The 22,653-nt window shown below is 36.9% G+C and overlaps 1 protein-coding gene across 2 annotated transcripts in view; it reads right to left on the bottom strand.

Moving 5' to 3' along the window:
* The window catches only part of ORC5 (origin recognition complex subunit 5), a 79,785-nt gene extending 58,902 nt beyond the window's left edge, over nucleotides 1-20,883 (bottom strand). For both annotated transcript variants that reach the window (XM_042915874.1, XM_042915864.1), the window contains exons 1-5: nucleotides 20,724-20,883; nucleotides 17,229-17,321; nucleotides 15,901-16,101; nucleotides 6,677-6,751; nucleotides 3,174-3,285 (exon numbers count right to left, since the gene is read on the bottom strand). In XM_042915874.1, coding sequence (XP_042771808.1) covers nucleotides 3,174-3,285; nucleotides 6,677-6,751; nucleotides 15,901-16,101; nucleotides 17,229-17,321; nucleotides 20,724-20,795 — 553 coding nt within the window. In that variant the 5' untranslated portion in view covers nucleotides 20,796-20,883. The remainder of the gene's footprint in view (nucleotides 1-3,173; nucleotides 3,286-6,676; nucleotides 6,752-15,900; nucleotides 16,102-17,228; nucleotides 17,322-20,723) is intronic.
* Nucleotides 20,884-22,653: the final 1,770 nt, after the last annotated feature.

Genomic DNA, 22,653 nt, shown 5'->3' with positions numbered 1-22,653 from the left:
AAATATAGAAAAACACTATTTTCAGACATCAAACAATACGCAAAAAAGGCTGTGATACCTGAGAAAAAGGAAACAAATGAGCCATCACCAGGCCAGGCTTTCCAACAAGAGGTAACTGTAGAACTATGGTACAGAAAAGTTCCAAAAGGAGCCATTAATCCCAATGAATTGAGAAATCAAAGATCAGAGTAGAGGGACCTAAGGTAGCTAGAATTTGCTAAGTAGAGTACGAGAAAGAGTTATGGAGAGAAAGAGCTCCAGAAATCTCCACAGTGGCTCCCTTTCACTCCTGTCTGAATACAAATCTGTACATGTACAGAGTAAAACCCCATAGGCCAAGCAAAAACAACTTCCGGGGTAAAACAATTAGTGGAGAGGTGTCAGTCAATTAGAGCTCACAGAGAACTATAAATCATTCATACTGCCACCAGTCAGAATGAAGAAACTATGCTAAATACATGTGGTTTTCAGTAAAAATCCCAGAAGGGCTATGTCATAGAAGTAAAGCTAAAATTACCATTGGAATAAAGGTTACTCTAGAGCATCCCTTCAAAAAAGCTTAAAAATAACCTTAAAACAGTCAGATATATCTTCAAGAAACTTAAGTGCTTCCTAGAAAAGTACCCAACACACAACAACAAAAAACACAATATCTATTGTTCAATCAAAAATTACTATATACACAATTAATACCTAGAATAGGTAAAAATTAGTCAATAGAAACCTAAAATAAAAGAGGTTATGGAATCAGTGAACAAGGATATAAAACAACTATTATAAACATGCTCATCATCTCAAAAATACAAAGGAAAACAAAAGCATGAGATCTGTAATGAAAAATTCCACTGGACGGGATTAACAGCAGATTAGACACTTGTAGAAAAAAAGTTAGTGAACTTAAAGACACAGAGAAAAAAAATCCCAGATAAAACACAAAGAAGATAGATTTAAAATTTAAATAAGTAAAAGGACTCGGTGAGACAATATCAAGGGGTCTAATACACATGTAATGCAGTCTCAGGAAAAGGCCAGGAAAGTGGGTGGGGGGAACAAAGATAAAATATTCGAAGAAATAAGAGCTGAAATTTTTCCAAAGGTGATGAAACTATACACTCATATATCCAAGAAGCTCAACACATCTCAAGCAGGATAAACAAAAGGTTTTTTATTTCTTTCAAGTCCAAATAATAATTTAATATGAGGTTTATAATAAATGTATAAGTAAAACATAAGACAACAACTGCACAAAGGTTGTTAAGAATGGGAAACTATAAATCACTGAGATTTTCAGATTGTTTATTGGAGCATAACTTATCCTGAATGAATGATACAGTAACCAAACCAAACATCTGATGAAAGTGAATTATAATCCACCAGAGGGGGAAAAAAAATGCTCTACCAAAAGATGAGTAGTTTGTATGTGGTAGAGATCAGAAAACAAGAATTCCAAACTGGGCCCCTAATCATCACTGCTGAGAGGAGAGGGCATCTTGAACTTCAAACACCATTCTTACAGATGGCATGTGTATCAAGTTATGATTGGATGACATTAGTCACTAAGATTATTCCTTTGTTCCTGCTCCATGCTTACTCTAACTATAATTTGGCTTATCAATTAATGTTTCCTTTTTGAATGACTTTTTGTGTGATTATGGGGTTTTGCTTTTTAAAAAAATCTTGGTATATAGAAGGCTCTCAATTAAATAATCAGATTATACATGGCCCCATTATTATATACTTTTCAAAAACCTATTAGCCTATGCTCTCTGAAATTGGCACACTTTAATTAAGTACGTCCTCAAATTCTCTTCATCAATGAGGCTTCATATCTTTACTTTCTAAAATTTTAAATAAAATTCTACAATTCATTATACCATACTTTAACACTTCACTAAGATGTAGAAAACCAGCTTTTTAAAAAATTACTTTTCTTAAATTCTAAATAATTTTTCAGTACAGGGTGCCTGGGTGGCTCAATCGGTTAAGCATCCGACTTCAGCTCAGGTCATGATCTTGCAGTCCATGAGTTTGAGCCCCACATCGGGCTCTGTGCTGACAGCTCAGCCTGGAGCCTACTTCAGATTCTGTGTCTCCCTCTCTGCCCCTACCCCACTCACTGTCTCTCTCAAAAAATGAATAAATGTTAAAAAAAATTTTTTTTTAATCTGTAATTTTTCAGTACTTAAACCTAACATGGGTCATGAAAAAATTCAACTTTGAACAGTGATGACACAGGTACAAAGAATTTTTTTACTGAAATCCTTTGATTTATTCCTTTTCTTCCTACCCTTTTCTCCCTATTTTGCAATTTTCATGGAAGAGAAACTACTGAAAATAAGGGCTCCATTTATTTTGGGTTCCTTTTTTCTATCTCAGTTAATTAGCTAAGGCAAGGTGTTATTTGATTGCTGTTCTTGTGAAAACAGGCAAAAATGTGTTTATCTTAACAATGAATGTTTACAGCTGATTAGTTCAGAGGCTAGTGTTAATGAGGCCAAGGTCAAGAAATGCTATTTTTTCATAGCCTGCTAATCACTTTATGCTTCACATTTGTAAACTTTGAGTCAGAAGTATCCTGTTTGTATAGTGACAACACAATACTAATCTATAGAACTATTCAGCAATACAAAAAGCCACCGTGTTCTTCCAAAGACAAAAATAATCAAGATCTATGAAATTTAAGATTAAATACAAGCCACAAAGAAATAAACACAAGGCCTAGTAGTTGGTACTGTAAGAGAAACAGTAATGAAAAATGAGATTTACCAAGGCAAAAGATACACTCCACATAATACTTAACCCAAGTACATGGTAAATAAAGATTTCATACAATTTAAATGTGCTTTGCCAACCTAGTCTGATACTTACTTGCATGGAAGTTACAATCTCAATATATACATCTTACTATACTGACTAAAAAATGTGAAAATACACCATTAACACAAATATGTGAGAAATACTCATTCAAAACATTTCAACAACTATACAAGAATAACCCTTCACAGTTTCAAACTAAAACCTCTGTAAGTACAGTTACATTTTTGAGACTGGCAGCAAATTGGAACAGATTAAGACATCAAAGTATTCCCATTTGAATATGCTAGCTTAATCTTTCAAACAACAAAAAGTATTTTAGTGAATATCATTTGTCAAAACAAAGTTTTAAAATTTACCTATGCTATAATCAGGGAAATACAAGACAAATGGCTCAAAGCACCCAGTATTTGGACGAAACTTTTCCCAAACAATTTCACTGAGAAAGAGAACAGTCACATTTCTGTCAGTCTGTAAAAGAAAGAAAAATAAAAGTAACTTTGCATTTAAAAATCTTAATCAGAGCAGCAATTCCATTTGAATTTTTCTTTCAAATAAATCCAGCAAAGTTACAATATATGACAAATTATTTGCATATTAATAGGTGTTATTTCAAAAACCTAATCAAGGAGTTCATCCACTTGCAAATTTTCAAACATAATCACTTAGAATTTCCATAAAACTTTTAGGTTAACGGACATTTCGGTTACTCATGAACGCTAGGGACAGTCACACAAGGGTTTATTTCATAGAAATGAAGAAACACATTTCCTTAATAATTAAGATCTTTTTATGTGAATTTTCAAAGAAATCATTAGTTTCAATCAATAAATAAAAACAATGTACAACTTAATATCTCTCATTAAAATAGCTACAGCAACCCAGAGAGAAAATAAGAGTTGAAGAAAAACAGATATGCAATCCCATATAACCATAATATTAGGAAATTTTTAAGTATTTTTAAAGGTTATTTTCATAAAAAATTATTGAGCAAAACATGAATAGACATTAAGAACATTAAGTACACACATAAAACACTGATGTTAGGTAAACAGTAATCTTTTGAAGTGTATTTAGAATGTATTACCAGTATACAAAAACAAGCAATAAGAATACAAGCGCAACATGTATGCTGTCCTCCAGAGTGGCCACAAATGCCCTATGGATGCTAGTTAGAATTAATCTGCAGACAGACTTCTGCATTTCAGTACAAATTTTAATTTTTTTCCTTATTCTTTTTGACATTTTCCAAGGTGACAAAGCAGGCATGATAGCTGTTTTGTTCTGTAACTATTCTTAGGATCCAATCACATAAATTATACTATACTCTGATGGTGATTTACTATTTATTGATTCCTAACGTACATGTAATCTTACATTCCAATTTCCATTACTTAGAAAAACATTCTTTTGGCTAATAAAGAAAGCTGAGTTCAATAAATTCATAATTCTACAAAAATCTAGCATCTTTATGAAAAAGAGAAAAAGATTTCTACTTTCAAATGTTGTCTTATAAACTTTTTAATTTTTAAGAATCCTTGAATTTATTTCTATAGGGATAAAAAGGGATGCTCTAAATACAATCTTGAATACAAGGCATTAAGTTGTTGTGCTTTCAAAAATGATTATCAAATCAAATCAAATAATAAAAAATGATTATCTAAAAGCATCTGAGGGGCGCCTGGGTGGCTCAGTCGGTTGGGCATCCGACTTTAGCTCAGGTCATGATCTCACAGCTTGTGGGTTTGAGCCCCACGTTGGGCTCTGTGCTGACAGCTCAGAGCCTGGAGCCTGCTTCAGATGCTGTGTCTCCCTCTCTCTCTGCCCCTCCCCTGCTCGTGCTCTGTCTCTCTCTCTCAAAAATAAATAAACATTAAAAAAAAATTTTTAAATAAATAAGTAAAAATAAAAGCATTTGATAAAATCAGTTCAATAATAGAAAGGCCTAAAAAATAGAAGATATTTATCCATCTGAAAGGATTTTAAGCTGGTAATGTTCTCAAATGTTAAAGTACCTTCATATCATAACTTAATTGTACTCATATATATTAATAGAAAACATGAAATACCTTTACTATATTTCTCCTAAATTAAATACATTTTTTCAAATCAACCATGTTTCCAGAAATGTCAAAATAATACTTCTGTTTTATGGTAGAATTGAGATTACTTGAATCTTTTAATTTCCTTCAGTTTCCATAATTACAACTAAAAAAAGGCAGGGGGGTTGGGGGGAAGGCCTAACTCCGATGAAGGGATGCACCATGACCATGACTGGGCTTGAGGGGGAAACTGAGATAAGCTACGGTTTAAGAGCAAGAGGACAGCAAGAATATAGTTGGAAACCAGACAGGGAACCCCAGGACAACAGGGACAGTGGATGAGGTCATACAAATAATCCACAAGCAACACAACAAAACAATAAAAAGAAGTGAAGGAGGAGGCATCTACTCAAAGAAGATGAGTTACTGGTCTCAGTAGTAAAATGCCAAGAGTTAATCAAACTAGCAAAAGCTAGACTGTGGCAAGACATTTCCAGGATAGGTTACCAAGAGCTACACTTAACTCTCCTCCTGTCCTCTAACATCTCACCCCTGCTATTACTATTACTAAAAGTGAATTTTAGGGGTGCCTAGGTGGCTCAGTTGGTTAAGCAACCAACTTCAGCTCAGGTCATGATCTCATGGTTTGTGAATTCAAGCCCCACATCAGGCTCTCTGTTGTCAGCACAGAGCCCGCTTGGGATCCTCTGCCTCCCTATTCTGCCTCTCCCCTGCTTACACTCTCTCTCTCTCTCTCTCAAATATAAACACTACAAAAAAATAAATAAAAATAAAAGTGAATTTTAGGAATTGACCTTAGGCACACAATGATTTCAATGGCACTTGGAAAGCCTCTCTGAACTTCTGACAGTTTCTCAAATTTCAGTAATGTGTTCAGTAAATGTTCAACTTTTCAAAGTCAGAAATGGTGTAAACATGGTCTCTCCAAATATTAACTTTCATTATAATGTTACTTAATACTTAAATACAGACATAAAACTGGTAGGTATAAACTATTTATGCTCAAAGCACTTACAGGATTATAAAACAAAAATAAATTTGTAAGTTAAATACAAAACTACAAAATCAATAAAATTTAAATTAACAGTGATTGAATATGATTAATAATAGTATTTTGATCAAACTAAATCTTACCCTCATAATTCTGGTACAAATGGGAAACAGCCACAGTTGAGTTTAGTATTCCTATACCAACTGATGTTGGTGAACAATGAATTCTCTCTCCAATTTTCTTTATTCAAACTACTGTAAAATCCTGGTTTTACCATATTATTATTATGTTTTGACCTGACACATATGCATATTAAGCCCATCCCTATTCTTTTCTTGTTAGCTCATAACAATTACAGTAGTATTAATACTATTCAGTACCAACACAATTATAAATTCAAACACAAAGCTGGTTCTGACACTGGCCAAGAGAGAGAACTCCGAATGACCCAAAACAGACCTACCTCTAGATTACTGATTCTCTAGATTACTGAAAATTTTAAAATTCTTACAGAAAGTTTAAAGTATAGGCTCCCACCATCTACTCCAGCAAACACCTAAAACCTTATAAAAGAGTAGGATTAGTCACTTCACAATTAGAAATGAAAAGCTAAAATAAAGAATAAATGTTACCAAGTCAAAAAGTGCTTTTACTTTGGAAAAATGTTCAACAACACTCACAGTAAAGAAACACAAGTTAAAATTATGTTAAGATTCATTTCTCACCTGTCAGATTGGCAAAAGGAAAATATTTGACAAGACAATCAATTGATTAGGTCATAGGGCGAAAAGACCCATGCATTACTTACCAATTCTTGTAACCTAAGAAACCCAGGCAAAAGATTTGCTTCCATATCTCTTAGATATTCTGCTTTGTCTAGAACCTTATAAAAAAAAATGCAGTGTCAAAATCGATTTACAAAGCCCTCTATAAAACATTCATATAATATACTCCACAATTCACAATTTTCTATGTTAAAAAGAAAAATTATAACCTATGAATTAATTTTCAACTGGTATTTACATTTGTAGAAGACATTTCAAATTAGCAAATTAAAAAAGACTACTTACATCGTATTTTAACCCAAGTTTCTAAATAGAAAATGAATCACAGCCACATTAAAAGTTTCTTTTATAGGTATATTACCAATGCTCTAAGGATATCTCACTAGGTGTACAAGACATAGAACTAGAAGCATTTTTTATTCCATTTGATAAAAGTTAAATTTTTGTTCAGTTATGATAATACTATTGGGATTATATTATTTTAAAAGGTACCTATCTTCCAGAAACACACAGTATACATATTATATGTAGCTCTAGCACATATTCATGGGTGATATATGATATATGATATATAGAGATAGAATGTTTATATTCATTTATAGATAACATAATATGATGCAGGAAACAATGATGGGATAAAGACACAAGTGTGACCACATGTTAATAATAACTGAAGCTGGGTGATGGGTTCACTAGAATATATTACACTATTCTCTATATATGTTTGAAATTTTGATAAAACATGTTAAAAAAAAAAAAAAAAAAAAAAACTTACTTCAAGAAGTCATCCATTAGTCCATAAAAAAAAAATCAAGGTCTTCAAAGCATTGTCTAAAATATTTAATCTATCTAATCTAACCTTTGTTTTTACTTTTTGTTATGTTTTACTTTTTGTTTTTTCTATCCACCTCCACTTTTCTCTTCTACCATCTTGCTGGATTATGTTAAAGCAAACCTCAGACATACTATTCCATCCATAAATATGTCATATGTAGATCTAAGAGGTGAAGACTTTTTTTAAAAAAACATAACCTCAGTATCATTATCATGCCTAAAAAATTAACAATATTCTGTAACGTCATGTAATAACCAGTATTCAAATTTCCCGATTTGTCCCACAAATGCCTCCTTAGAGTTCACTTATTTGATTCAGGATCCAAAAAGGTTCATATATTGAATATTCTCATATTTGGTTTGTCTTCTGGTCAATTTTAAATTATAACATTTCCCCTGACCCTTCCTTTTTTTGCTGTTATATATTCATTGAAGTAAACAGGTCATCTGTTGGGTAGAATTTTCCATATTCTGAATTGGCTGACTGCATCTCCTATATCCCCTATATTTCCTGTACAATAGTCAATAAATCTAGGGGTCTGATAAGATTCAGGTTCAACTTTCGGGCAAGAATACTTCACAAATAGTGCTCTATATTTCTTATTGAATCACATCAGCAGGTACACAACACGTGACTATCTCTCTTGTGATGTTAAGATTGATTGAGTTTCAGGTATTGTCAGCCTGATCCATCCATTATAAAGTTCCCTAGCAGCCTTTCACCAAATGATTTCAATTGATGATCACTGCCTATATCTAGAACTTTGTTAGGGACTATAACACTCTAATTTTCTAGGATTCTTTCTTCATTTATTGGAGGACATTTTTCTAGAAAGAACTTCTCCTCATCTGTTAGTTCCTCAGAAATAAAGTTCACACAGGACATAAGGGATAAATGCTTGATTCTTTCCTTTAATCTACCAACTTTCAAAATAAGTTTGTGCCTCTGTGGTTGCTGTAACACATCATCACACAAATGTGGTGGCTTGAAACAGACTAAAAATTTATTCTCTCACAGTTCTGGAAGCCATGTCTGAAATCAGTTTCGTGGGGCCAAAATCAAGGTGTCTGCAGGGCTACACTCCCTCCAACAGCTCTAAGGTAGAATACATTCTTTGCCCCCTCAGCTTCTGGTGGCTGCCAGTATTCTTTGGCTTGTGGCTGCATCACTACATAATCCAAGGCCAGCACCTTCCAGTTTCTCACTTATTCTGTTTGCCTCTGCTTCCATTACCTGGCCGCCTCTTTTATGTGTGGTTTAGTCAAACCTCTCTTTGCCTCTCTCCTACACAAACATTTGTGATTGCATTTTGGGCTCGCCCAGATAAACCTGGTAAATCTCCCCATCTCTAGATCCTTAAGTTAATCACATTTCCAAAGGCCTTTTTTCCAAGGGGCCATTTACAGGTTCCAGGGATTAGGACCTAATATCCTCAGGGGCCATTATTTAGCCTACTACAGTGCCCTAGTAAATGAAATTCTCATGGTAACCAATGAGCTGAGGTTTTGTGATTTTTATATACTTGTTTAGTGTCATTATGAATTCATGGATTTTAACACATCTATTGTGCTTCCATCTACTGAATTGACTGTTCTTTTTGATGGCCAAACCATACCATGTTTGGCCAGTGGAAGCCTCTTCAAACTAGTTTCTAGGTCCTTTTTGTCCCCCCAGCTTTGAAATATAACTGACATATAACACTGCATAAGTTTAAGGTACACAATGTGTTGATATGATACACTTAATACTGCAAAATGATTCCCATCATAAATTTGGCTGACACCTCCATCACCTCACATAATTATCATTTCTTTTTCATGGCAAGAACATTTAAGGTCCACTCTACTCTCTTAGCAACATTCAAGTATATATAACACAGTATAGCATTAACTATAATCACCATGTTGTACATTAGATTCCCTAGAACTTACTCACCTTATAACTAGAAGCATGTACTCTTTGACCAACATCTCTCCATTTCCCTTATCCCACAGTCCCTAGTAACCAACCATTTTACTTTGTTCCTGAGTTTGGCTTTTTAGATTCCACATAGAATTGTCTCTGCCAAACTTAGTTCACTTAGCATCATGCCCTCAAGGTCCATCCATGTTGTCACAAATGGCAGGATTTCCTTCTTTCTCATGGCTGAACGATATTCCATTGTATGTATGTATATGTATGTGTGTGTATATGTATGCATATACATATACATATATATATGCATGTATACACACATACACACACACAATCTTCTTTATTCATTCATCCACTGATGGACACTTAGGTTGTTTCTATGATTTGGCTATTGTGAATAAAACTGCAATCAACATGGGAGTGCAGATATCTCTTTGACACCCTGATTTCATCTCCTTCATATATACACTCAGAAGTTGGATTGTGGAATCATATGGCAGTTCTATTCTTAATGTTTTAAGGAACCTCCACACTTTTTTCCATAGTGGCTGTACCAATTAACCTTCCCCTAAGAACAGTGCACAAGGATTCCCTTTTCTCCACATCCTCACCAATACTTATCTCTTGTCTTTTGGATAATAGGCATCCAATAGGTGTGAGGTGATATCTCATGGTTTTGATTTGCACTTCCTTGATGATTAGTGATGTTGAGCACCTTTTCATGTACTTGTTGACCATCTGTATGCCTTCTTTGGAAAAATGTCTATTCAGGTCCTCTGCTCATTTTCTAACCAGATTTGTTTGTTTTTGCTATGGAGTGTACGAGTTCTTTATATATTTTGGATATTAATCCCTTGTTCAGTAGATGATTGCAAGCATTTTCTCCTATTCTGTAGAATGCCTTTTCATTTTAGTGATTATTTCTTTTGCTATGCATAAGCTTTTTTAGTTCAGTGTAGTCCTACTTCTCACTTTTGTTGCTTGCTCTCTTGGTATCATATTTTAAAAGCTGTTGCCAAGACCACTGCCAACGAACATTTCCTCTAGGTTTTTTGGGGTTTTTTTCCCCCTAGGAGTTTTATGGTTTCAGTTTTTACACTTAAGTCTCTAATTCATTTCAAATTAACTTTTGTGAATGGTGTAAGACAGGGGTCTAACTTCACTCTTCTGCATGTGGCTACCCAATTTTCCCACTGCCATTTATTGAAGACACTAGCCTTTCCTCACTGAGCATTCTTGGCTCTCTTGCCAAATATTAGTTGACCATATGTATATGGGAAGGTTTATTTCTGTGCTCTCAATTCTGTTCTGTTGGTCTGTTTTTATGCTAGTACCATACTGTTTTACTATAGCTTTATGGTATAGTTTGAAATTAAGAAGTATAATGCCTCAAGTTTTTTCTTCTTTCTCCGCACAGCTTTGGCTATTCCATCTTTTGTGATTCCACACAAATATTAAGATTGTTTTTTCTATCTCTGAGAAAAATGTCATTTGAATTTTGATAAGGATTGCACTGAATCTATAGATGGCTTTGGGTACTATGAACATTTTAACAATATTAATTCTTTCAATATGTGACCTTCTGTGTCTTTTTGAAATGACCCTAGTTATAATGATAGTTACCTAGCTTTCTATTATGGCAAAATGTTGTAGGTTTATCTCGTGCGTTTTCTTCTCAGAACTGAAGTAAAGAAAGCTGGCGTCTTTTTTTAAAAAACATTTACACTTTATTAACAAATCCTACTAGAAATTATGATAATTTAAAATAGGAATAAAATTAAAATGCAAAGAATATAATATTATTTCCCTAAGTAGTCCAAATTGTTTTGTAACTGTTTTATTAACAGACAGCTTGAAACAATCTATGTGAGTAATCAACTTAAGATATTTCATTTCTAATTAGACAAAATAAAGCTAAAATTATTTACTGCTAAAAAGCTATAAATTAGTTTCTCTACTATGCAATTATGCAATTTCCCCATCAATCTCCATTTAAATAACTCTCTAATCCAAGACACAGATTAATACAAATAACTGGTCTGTTTTTATGCCCATTTTAATGCAAAACACAAAGCTGAAGCAGTAAATTAATAGTTCATTCTTCTAATTTAATTTAGTTAACCCACTATAATGATTTTATGATATTCTAATAAACGATCCTTCTTCAAAAGCAGTTAACAGATAACTAATATTCAGAGAGATAAAAAATTTTAATTCAGATCCAAACATTTATCTTAATAATTTACACAAAAGCATTCTAATAGACGCTTGATTTGCAAGTTGGTTTACTGACTAGAAAATATTCTCCCACCTTTCTTTATTATAAGTATTGAAATGTACCAATTCATATATTAGAAGGCTGAACAGTCTACAGATGTACTCCTAAAAATTTTCCACACTAGGGACGCCTGGGTGGCTCAGTGGGTTGAGCGTCCACTTTGGCTCAAGTCATGGTCTCACAGCTTGTGAGTTCAAGCCCTGTGTCGGGCTCTGTGCTGACAACTCAGAGCCTGGAGCCTGCTTCGGATTCTGTGTCTCCCTCTCTCTCTGCCCCTAACCCACTCACATTCTGTCTCTGTCTCTCTCAAAAATAAATAAACATTAAAAAAAAAGTTCCACGCTAAACACCTCGAAACTTTTTCACACTTCATGTTTAGTCAATTAACAAGTACTTACTGAATACCTACTTTTATCCACTGCATCTGAAAAAATGAGTGGGGCCCTACTTATTCATCAAGGCTGTTCCTAGAATTTTTTGTTGTTGTTGTTTTATTTAAGTAATCCCTACACCCAACATGGGACTCGAACTCAGAATCCTGAGATTAACAGTCTGCATGCTCTTCCAACTGAGCCAGCCAGCTGCCCCTGTTTCTGCAGTATTGATTTTTTCCTCCTACCTAACCTCCTACCTAAAGACATTCAGCTTTGCAACTCTCTTTGTTGTCATCCACATATACTGAGGTCATTCCCTTTCATTCTTTAAATATTACAGTTTCTTACTAACACTTCTCTAATATAACTCCTATACTTTTTGGATATTTCAAAACCCACATTAATGACCCCCTTCTGATATGGACTCTTAATTCCTTAAATTCCTCTCCACCAGTGATCTTGTCTCCTACGTTACCTTACTGAAAGACCAACTTATTTCTTAGAACACTGGTTTCTGAGGTATGTATGACCTGTGGCCCCCTGGGGGTGGGAAGGGTGGTCCCTGATACCCTTTCAAAAGGTCGGCAACGTCAAAACTATTTTCATAATAGTACTGAAATATTATTTGCCTTTTTCACCATGTTGATATTTGCACTGATGGTGCAAGTAATGGTGGGTTAAACTAGAGTTGCTTTAGCATCAATCAACTTAATGGTGTGAAACTATGCTAGTAGTAGCTGTATTCTTCACTTATTCACTTGCATTTTAAAAGAAATTATATTTCCGCCTCTGAGAAGATGAAGTATATACTTTTTCCTATTTCTCCTGCTAAGTAAAACTAAGAATCTTGAATACTGTACATAAAACGAACAGGGTTATGAAAGGCAGAGAGAAGGCAAGCCAGCTAGGACGGAGGAACGACAACTCACCTTAGAGAGTATATTGCCTGAGCTGTCTTTTTGCCGCACATAGCCCATATGTAGAGCTGAAGAAGCCAGCAACACAGAAAGGCTAATGAAAATATGCCAAAAAAGCCCCACCAAAACCCTGGTTTCCCTAGTCAAAGGACTAGGAAAGAGAGAGGCTAGCAAGACTTCCAGAACACTGCAACTTCCTCAAGTTTTCTTTATACATCACTGATTTCTTCTCTGTCCTCATTTGTTTTTCCTTATCTCCTCATCACATAACCAATGGGTTGCCCCAAGACTCAGGCACTTGACTCGCCTCTTTTCTACTCACTCACCCTCTTGGTGAGCTAATAGCCCCTCAGCTTTAAACACTACTACCTCTAAGGGCGTCTCAGTGATCTCAGTCAGTTAAGCATCCAACTCTTAATTTGGCTCAGGTCATGTTCTCATGGTTCATGGGTTTCAGCTCCACATTGGGCTATATGCTGAAACTGCAAAGCCTGCTTGGGATTTTCCCTCTCTCTCTCTCTCTCTCTCTCTGACCCTCCCCTGCTCTCTCTTTCTCTCAAAAAAATAAAAAAAAAATTTTTATTAAAAAAAAAAAGGACTACTACCTCTATTCTCATAACTCCAAAATTGTAGTTCCAAAATGGACCTCTCTTGACCCAAGACTCCAGTGTCCAAGTGCCAACTGAACATCTGTACTTGATTTAACATGCCCAAAACCAAACTCCTGATCACTCCTTCCCTGCCAACAAGATCCCACTAAGATAATGACAACTCCATCCTTTCAAGTGCACAAAAACTTCTGAGTCATCCTTAACTTTGTTCTTTCTCTCCTCCTCTGTATTCAATCTATCAGAAAATTCTGTCAAAATATATCCAGACCACTTCTTACCACATCTACTGCTACCAGTCTGGTCTAACCCAACATGATGTTTGGCCTAGATTATCATAAATGCCTCAGAACCAGCTGTATTAGTTTCCTACGGCTGCCATAAGAAAGCACCACCAACAGGGTGACTCTAACAACAGAAATTTATTATCTCATGGTTCCAGAAGCTAGAAGTCCAAGATCAAGGTGCTGGCATGACCATGCTTCCTCCAAAGGTACTACTGGAGGAACTGTTCCTGATCTCTCTCCTGGTTTCTGGTAGTCCCTTGGCTTGCAGCAGCATAGCTCCTATCTTTATGTGGCATCCTCCCTATGTGCATGTCTTATCTCCAAATTTCCTCTTTTTATAAAGACACCAGTCATACTAAATTAGGGGCCCAAACTACTTAACTTCATCTTAATTAGAACTGCAATGACCCTATTTCCAAAAGGTCGCATTCTGAGGTACCAGGGGTGAGAACTTCACCATATGAATTTTTGGGGGAAAGAATTCAACCCATAATGCTGGTCTGCATGCTTCTATCCTTGTACTCTTCATTTGATCTCAACATTACCACTCTCCCCCTTACTTAAACTAGCCTAACCACAATGGCCTCCTCGATATTCTCTGAATACACAAAGCATGTTCCAGGCTTTGTACTCATACGTTCATCTCTTTGCCTGGAATACTCTTTTTTCATGTATCTTCATGGCTTACTCCTCACTTCCTTCAGGTTTCAGCTCAGTTATCATCATCTCAGTGAGATCTTCTCTATTTAGAAAAATAACTACTCTCCCTCACCCAATTGGTTCTCCTTTACTCTATTAGCTTATTATATCTGACACACTACTATTAACCTGCTTTTCATGTATCTTCCTCAACTATACTATAAACTGCAAGAAGGCAAGGGACTCTAATTTGTTCTGTGTTCTATCGCCAGTACCTAAAACAGTGCCTGGCACATAGGAAGTGCTCAGTAATTATTTGCTGAATAAGTAAATGAGCGAAATGAAAATGTGGAAGGAACTATTTTATACATTTCAGGAGATGCGAGATGCAAGAATCTATAAGATTTGGTCCCTTCAGGGAGTTTACAACTTGGCGGTTTTGATAAGGCATTATATTAAAATTTAATTCCAATTCCAGAGGTAATCATTTTTTTAAAAAGGATTAAAGTATTATAAAAATCCACTAAAACAGTACACATTTTCAGTTGTCTGCTAATCATTTTCACATTGATATAACAACTATGATTCAAACTTAACCAACCAAAAACCAATTGATTCATCTTTCCCCACAAACCTACTCTGTACACAGTGGAAGAATTTGACCGTTGCTGTGTCTTCCATTTATTCCTTTCTGCATCTTCTGCCCCAAGTCTAGTCCAGGCCCAAATTTCCTCTAATTTAAACAGCTATAAAAGCCTAAAAATCATTCCTTTAGACTTGAGTCTGTCATCGCTCACCGCCTCCCATCTATTTAATATGACTTGCATGTTAAACATACTTGCTGCTCTAAAATCTCCACTACCTCCTCACTGACTAGTACATGAAATAGAGCACTTTAGTAGTTTTCAAGATACTCTATTTTCTGCCTCCCTTACCTTCCTAGCTTTTTTCTCCCTTCATACATTATTACCCACCAAAACCAGACTACTTTCATTCCCTGGCTTCCACTGCATTTGCATACCTTTCCTTACATAATTCCCAACATCTGCAATTCCCCTTCTTCAGTTTCTTCCTATAATCCTCTAATTATCCTTTCAGGTCTATCTCAAATGCTATCACCTCATGAAGCTGGACCACATATGCCTTCATCAGTACTCTGCGTCTCATGGTTATCACTTACCACACTCACACATGATCAGATGTAGTATATGTCACAACTCCTCCATTACACTGAAGTTCCCTTTGGATAAAAAATACATCTAAAACATTTCTGTATCCCAAAAGCCCCTTGCACAGTGTGCTATACATAATGAGACTCAAAACAAATATACAGAAATTGACCCAATAAACAAACCAGTTTTCAAACAGATGATATAATGAAATTAAATTACTTACGATATATACAGTCTGATCCTTGAGACTTTCAGCTTTGGTTACTTGTTTAAATAAGCGAACAAAATCATTAAATGTTTCACAGGTTATGTGGGTAGGACATCGATTCTCTGAAGAACTAAGATGATTCAATTTGTTTAAAATTTGTTCTAAGAGCAGCCTCAAGGTAAAGCATTCAACACAATTCACAAAGACATGTGGGAGCTGAAAACAACAACAAAATGTAAACAGAACAGAAAACACACATATCCAGTAACGGCTCTGCTGGATGTTCTCCACTTGTCCTTCTGATCTACATCTCCCCGCCCGCCACCATTCCCCAACCTGCTCTGTGTCCCAGGAGGCTAGCCACTACAGACGATATCATTCACACTCTCATATTTTCTGGCTCCAGTTGGATTCAGCCAACGAGAAGAACCAGGGGCCTGAAGGAAGCAGTAATAGAAAATGAATATTCCCTTACCTCACACCCTGTCTCTCAGTGGCCCACAGTTCCACCATGGCTACATTCTTCTACCAAAGGCCACAGCTTCAGCCTGGCAGCCCCTCATCTAAAGCTACAGCTCTTGCTGTGAGCTGGTAACAGCACCCTCCTATGGTCCGTTCAGGTCCAGGGAAGGCTAAAGCTCTCCGTGCTTTACCACCCCTTATTGATTCCCTTAACATTTCTTCAGGCTTTGTACAATAGTATCTTCATTAAACTCACTTCAGTTATTTGAGTTTGCCATTTGTTTCCTACGAGGATTCAGAGCAAACTTGTACTTCCCTCTAAAGAATTCTTACCAAAAAAACACCAAGTATGTGTTAAAACTCTTAGTAGGAATTTCACACTAATTTTAAGGTAATATTCTAATGATGAACAAACCTGGATCAAAAAGAATTTTAAGAGTTTGAAACCACAGTAATCCCCCTATAAGGATTAAGCTAGCTCTTCATTTAAAGATCAAAATGGAGGTAATTCGAGAAGTAACAAGGAAACAAAGACTTGCTTACAAATATAGTCTGTTCTCAAAATGAAATCACAAAAGCAGTACTGATCATTCTGAGGAAGATAACTTTTGGCATCTGGCACAAATAATGGGACCTATAACTATTTTTAGTGACATTCCACAAATTTCAACCAAGAAGGAAGCCTTTCTTTCTCTTTCAGGGTAACAATGTAACTAAGGCTACTTTATACTTCTTATAAGGCCTCTTTTACCCTACTCCCTTACAAACTAGAGTCCAAAATATCCCAAACAAAATTTAGCCTAAAATGCCCGGGTGGCTCAGTCAGTTGAGCACCCAACTCTTGATTTTGGCTCAGGTCATGATCCCAGGGTTATTCTTACCTCTAAAGTTTTCAACAAAGTTTGTGTTACATAGGTCTTTCCACTGGCAGTATGCCCATAAATAAAAATTGATGGAAAGCTGAAATGATGTCTCTAAGAGAGAAAAGACAAGTATTAGTCCATACATTAAAAAAACAGAAAATAAACAATTATCTACTCATGAGAAAGGTTTTCATGGTAAAGTAAAATATTCGATCCAAATTATTTCAACAATGACCATACACTGGATCTATGTTCACACTGTGAACTTACTTGAGTTCAATCCTAAGCACATTCTCTATTAAGCACTTTATTAAGATTAAAATTTCTGGGGTGCCTCAGTCGGTTAAGTGTCTGACTCTTGATTTCAGCTGTGTTCATGATATCATGGTCATGAGATCAAGCCCTGCATCAAGCTCCATGCTGGGCATGGAGCCTGCTTGGGAATCTCTCTCCCCCTCTGTTCCTCCCCTGCTCATGTTCTCTCTCAGGGAAAAAAAAAAAAATTAAAATTTCTGAAAAACTATACTTGGCATATTTAGTATATACTATATATCTACATGTTATATATGCAGTATATATGTATTTATACTTTTTATTACTGTGCAGGTTCATATATAAGAACTCTTATATTTTCAAATTTACAGGAGATTTCAGAGATATTTCCAGGATAACTTTACCATACTCCATTTTTATCTTAACTCTTTAAAGAATATACTCCCACAGTCTGCAACTTCACTGTACATTTGAAAGCTTCGAAGCTAAGTATATATGATCACAAAGTTGGAAGGAATTTCAAGAGTCTCCTGTTCTTAGGAAAATTTACAGGATACTTTTAAATTATACATACTACATTTAGCCTGGCCTAAATGTACACATTTCATCAAATAAAACAATGATGAAATCTACATAGCATATATTTCAAAATACATATTCCCAAGATCTTCCTGAAATTTGTTAAGAGTCAGGTGCCTAGTGAAAAGTAAAGATTGTCAAACGTCCTTCTATTGGTCTCATTAATACTACAAATATGTTTCATTCATTTATTAGACACCTACCAAATGCTGAAAACTATATTAATGCATTGAAGAGTACAAATACCTGTTAAAAGACAATCTGCTTTGGAAGAGTTCATAGTCCAGTGGGACACAATCATTTTAAAAAATAATCACAAAAAAATTGGATGATGCAATTTCCACAAGAAAATAGAGTCTCTATGATCATCATCATCACTGCATTAACAGTCACATTTATTACATACTAGCCACTAAGTCACACATTTCCTTTTGCAAGACAAATCAGGGACTCAGATTTACACAGGAAAAAACTTTTTTTTTTTTGTTTTTATTCTTTTTATTTTTTATTTTAATGTTTATTTATTTTTGAGAGAGAGAGAGGTAGAACATGAGCAGGGGAGGGCAGAGAGGGAGAGAGAGACACAATATCCCAAGCAGGCTCCAGGCTCTGAGCTGTTAACACAGAGCCCAATGCAGGGCATGAACTTACAGACCGTGTGAGATCATGACCTGAGCCGAAGTCAGAAGCTTAAGGGACTGAGTTACCCAGGCAACCCCTTTTTTTTTTTTAACTTTTTAAAAAAGTTTTAGTATTTATTTTGAGAGAGAAAGAGAGAACAAGCAGGGAAGGGACAGAGAGAGAAGGAGAGAGAGAGAGAGAATCCCCCAAGCAGGCTCCACACTGTCAGCACAGAGCCGGACGCAGGGCTTGATCTCACGAACTGTGAGATCATGACCTGAGCCAAACTCAAGTCAGAAGCCTAACCGACTGAGCCACCCAGGCACCCTTCCCAGAAAAAACTTTCTAACTGCATATCTCCATGGTAAAAGCAGCCCCAAAATAGAATTAAGATGGATGTTTTAGTATACAAACCCTTTAAGTTTATACCTAACAATCTTGTGAATTAACTGGCTCAAAAATGCTATCCCAAGAATTAAATGCATGCTTGCTGAACATCTCTACTATCCAAATACCTATAAAGAGAAGGTCAAGACATCCTTCAGGAAAATTTTTCCAAACTACACTAAAACACTCCTTTTCTAGAATCCTACCACACTGGTCTGCAGCCACTATTTGAGGCTTAGTAATATTCCACCTTTAAACATCCTTCAATTGTTACCTAGAATTATACTGAACTCTTGCACTGTTACTTAACCTTTCATGGTCATGCTTAAATCTTCTTAACCAACTGTAATAGGCCAGGATCTGGCACAGTGCCTCATATAGAGAAGAGGCTCAGTAAATACTTATTTGCTGAGCAAATAAAAAAATCTGCTTAGAAATATGAACCAGGGTTTTTTAGTTTTGTTTTGTTTTTTTTACAGTTTTTTGGATCTCGCACATGCACAGCACCTTGAAAAAAAGCCATTATTAATATTGTTAAATGTGATTTGTAGTAAGCGCAAAGGTCAAAACCCTTTCTGTGACCAACACCAAACCCATACCAGTCATCTCTGTTGGCCAATATTCTCTTTCTAGAGGACTGCTTCTAGTTGTGGTGATCTGGGCTTACCACTTCCAAGGAAGGAATGCATAAAGCATAACCAAGAAAGTATTTCAGTGACGATATGGATAACTCTAACTGAACGCATGATAACCAGAATACTAACTGAGGATGCAGTCATTGACCTCTTACTTCCCTAACTACTGTGCACCTTTAGAAGAACTTTTCCATACTTCGCAGACTCAGACTGTCACCCAACATTCTTAGTTGGATACAAGTACTTAAGAAAGCAAACCAGAAGATGGCTGAGAGGGAGGGATGAGTCTAAGCCTAAACTCTCATTTCCTCCCCTCGCAGATAAGACCCAAGTCTGATTAACTTAACTCCGTGCCTAATTAATGAAGCTGAAGCAAAAGGCTCAGCAAAAGCCACCAGAAAACAAATAGATGAAATTGCGAACTGGTGAACATTACCTCCTAAAGATGGCACTTACCCTCCTCTCACAAGCATCACCTGAACTGCTGGTCAAAAATTCTAGACAGAGATCTCAAGGCTTTGCAATTCTGGAAAAGCTACTAAAGTCTTAAACCTGAAGACTGCCTTGGCCCTCACGAGTCTTGCAAACCACCACCTATATCCAGGCTTCATTTACCTCAATGAAACGGGCCAACTTACATTCGGAAAAAAAAAAAAAAAAAATACTGCAAACACACCTGTTGTATAAAGTCTTGTTCAGCTGGGGTAAGATACTAAGCAACTTCCAGTAGCTACTTTGGGGTAACCATCTCAAAAGCGTGGCGTGTGTAAACGAACACGTCCTGGGCCAACGTCCTGTGTGTGGTGCTGCCTGTGCCGTTTTCTTGTAAAGGTACTAATAAGTTACTTTGGGTGTAGGAGTGGGGTAGACCTACAATAACCCCTGTTCTCAATGCAAAAATATGGAGTATTGCCCCACAATCCAAACACGAAACTAAAAAACAATTAGAACATGTCGCAAGGCCACGGAAACGTTTGCCTCCGGGATTTGGAAGAGAAAAGATAGTTTCACACAATACCTCTCCAAACAGGGACTGCAAGGTGGACACTTGGGACTCGCGACAAAGCACCGCGTTTTCCAAGTGAGGCATTCCGGCGAGTACCACAGGGCAGGGCAGCACCCAGCCAGCTCCCGGTCCAGCTCCAGCACCCAAGCCGCAGCCTCACCTCCGCCCACAGTCCCGGCTCCCGCCGGAAACCAGACTTGCGAGGCTGTGGGCGGGGCCGGCGTGCCCGTGCGTCGACATGACGGCAGCGCGCACGCGAAACGTCACCCCGCCCTCATCTTCCAAGGTCCGAGCGGCGGGTCTTTCTTTTTCCTCTTCGCTGTGAGGTTTTGCTTGCGTACTGTTGGTGTTTGGGCGTCTCGTTTACAGGTGTTCGCCGTCCAAAGGCCAGGAGAGCACGTGGGGATGGATGAACCGAAAAACGCCTGGAAGGAGCTACGGACACTGCGGGTTCCTAAGGACCGCGACCCCGTAGCTTTGATTTTTTTGCCTGCAAAAACCTTGAGTCCCGGGAGCTCTCGTTCCTTAGGCGCCATCGAGGGAAAGAAGGCAGGCATGGAGCTGAGGCCCCTCTCCTTATAGGGGCATGAGGAAGGCGGACTGAGATAATCGCTAGTCTAAAGATGGCCTTTTTTCCCCTATGAGGGTGTCAAAATTAGAGGTCTCCAGTGCAAAGAAAGGGTGAAATGGGGTTGAACATACAACTTGGAATTACTAGTCTTCGTGCAAGCCTGAAACCATACCTGGCAATGCCTTTCCCTCCTGAAGGGAGGAAGTTCCAAGGTGTGTTGGTGAGGACGCCAGGAACAACAGTAATGCTACCTTTAGCATAAGGCTTTCACCTGTATTTATTCCAGGAACACCTACTGGAAACCAGATACAGGATGATTCTGGAAATGAAAGACAGAAGTAAACAAATGTGGAAGAAGAGAACTTAGGGTCCTAAAACCCCTAGGTTGGGCCCACTGACTCTTCTTAACAGAGACCTTGGAAAAGTTGAACCATTGATTTTGAACTTCAACTTTCTTTTCATAAAATGGGGATGATAATAATAGCTGGGGTATTGCTAGGAGTAAAAGATTATATACTTAGGGGTACCTGGGTGGCTCAGTTGGTTAAGCCTCTGACTCTTGGTTTAGGCTTAGGTCATGATGGGGAGGGGGGTGGTTCATGAGTTGGGGCTGGCATAGGGCTCTCTGCTGTCAAGGCGGAAACCGCTTCAGATTCTCTGCCCGCCCCTCCGCTGCTCCTACGCTCTCTCTCAAAAATACTAGTGGTTTTTTTTTTAAAAGGTTATATACTTCGTGTCTGGTATATAGAATTAATTGTGGACATCATGGTCAGAATCTTGTGGTGGCAAAAAGGATCTTTAGTTATTCTCTAGTTTTTAACTAAATGATTTGTTTACCAAACAAATATAGATGCTTTAGTCCCAAAATATTGGCTGATAAAATGTGCTTTCAGGTTATTGTTTTTCAATCCCATTCTGAAGTCTAATATGCATTGTGATATACTGGCATCCCAGGCTAGTAAAATATATATTAATTGTTTAAAAAGTAATCAGGCAGAAAGAAAATCTATATAATGGTTGTGGAATTTAGCCATGGCATCAGATAAACTAGAAGTAAGCCCTAATGTAGATGGAAAACCGCAATATTTTGTTAGAGCAATAATCTAATTTTGTGAAAAATGTCATCCTCCTTTTCTGATAGTCATTTTCCCTTTCACCAGATCTTCACCCTGTGCAAGCCCCTGTAGAACCTGCTCTCCTTCCTACCACTGCTTTGCTCACCTCATCTGCTTCTCTTCTTTGATGTTTATTTTTGAAAAAAAAGAGAGAGAGAAAAAGGATGAGCATAGGAAGGGCAGGTCCAGAGAGGGAGACACAGAATCTGAAGCAGGCTGCAGGCTCTGAGCTGTCAGCACAGAGCCAGACATGGGG

Source organism: Panthera leo, chromosome A2 (assembly GCF_018350215.1).
Source record: "Panthera leo isolate Ple1 chromosome A2, P.leo_Ple1_pat1.1, whole genome shotgun sequence".
NCBI lineage: Eukaryota > Metazoa > Chordata > Mammalia > Carnivora > Felidae > Panthera > Panthera leo.
The sequence above is the reverse complement of the archived record's forward strand: the minus strand, read 5'-3'. Positions and strand labels throughout refer to the sequence as shown.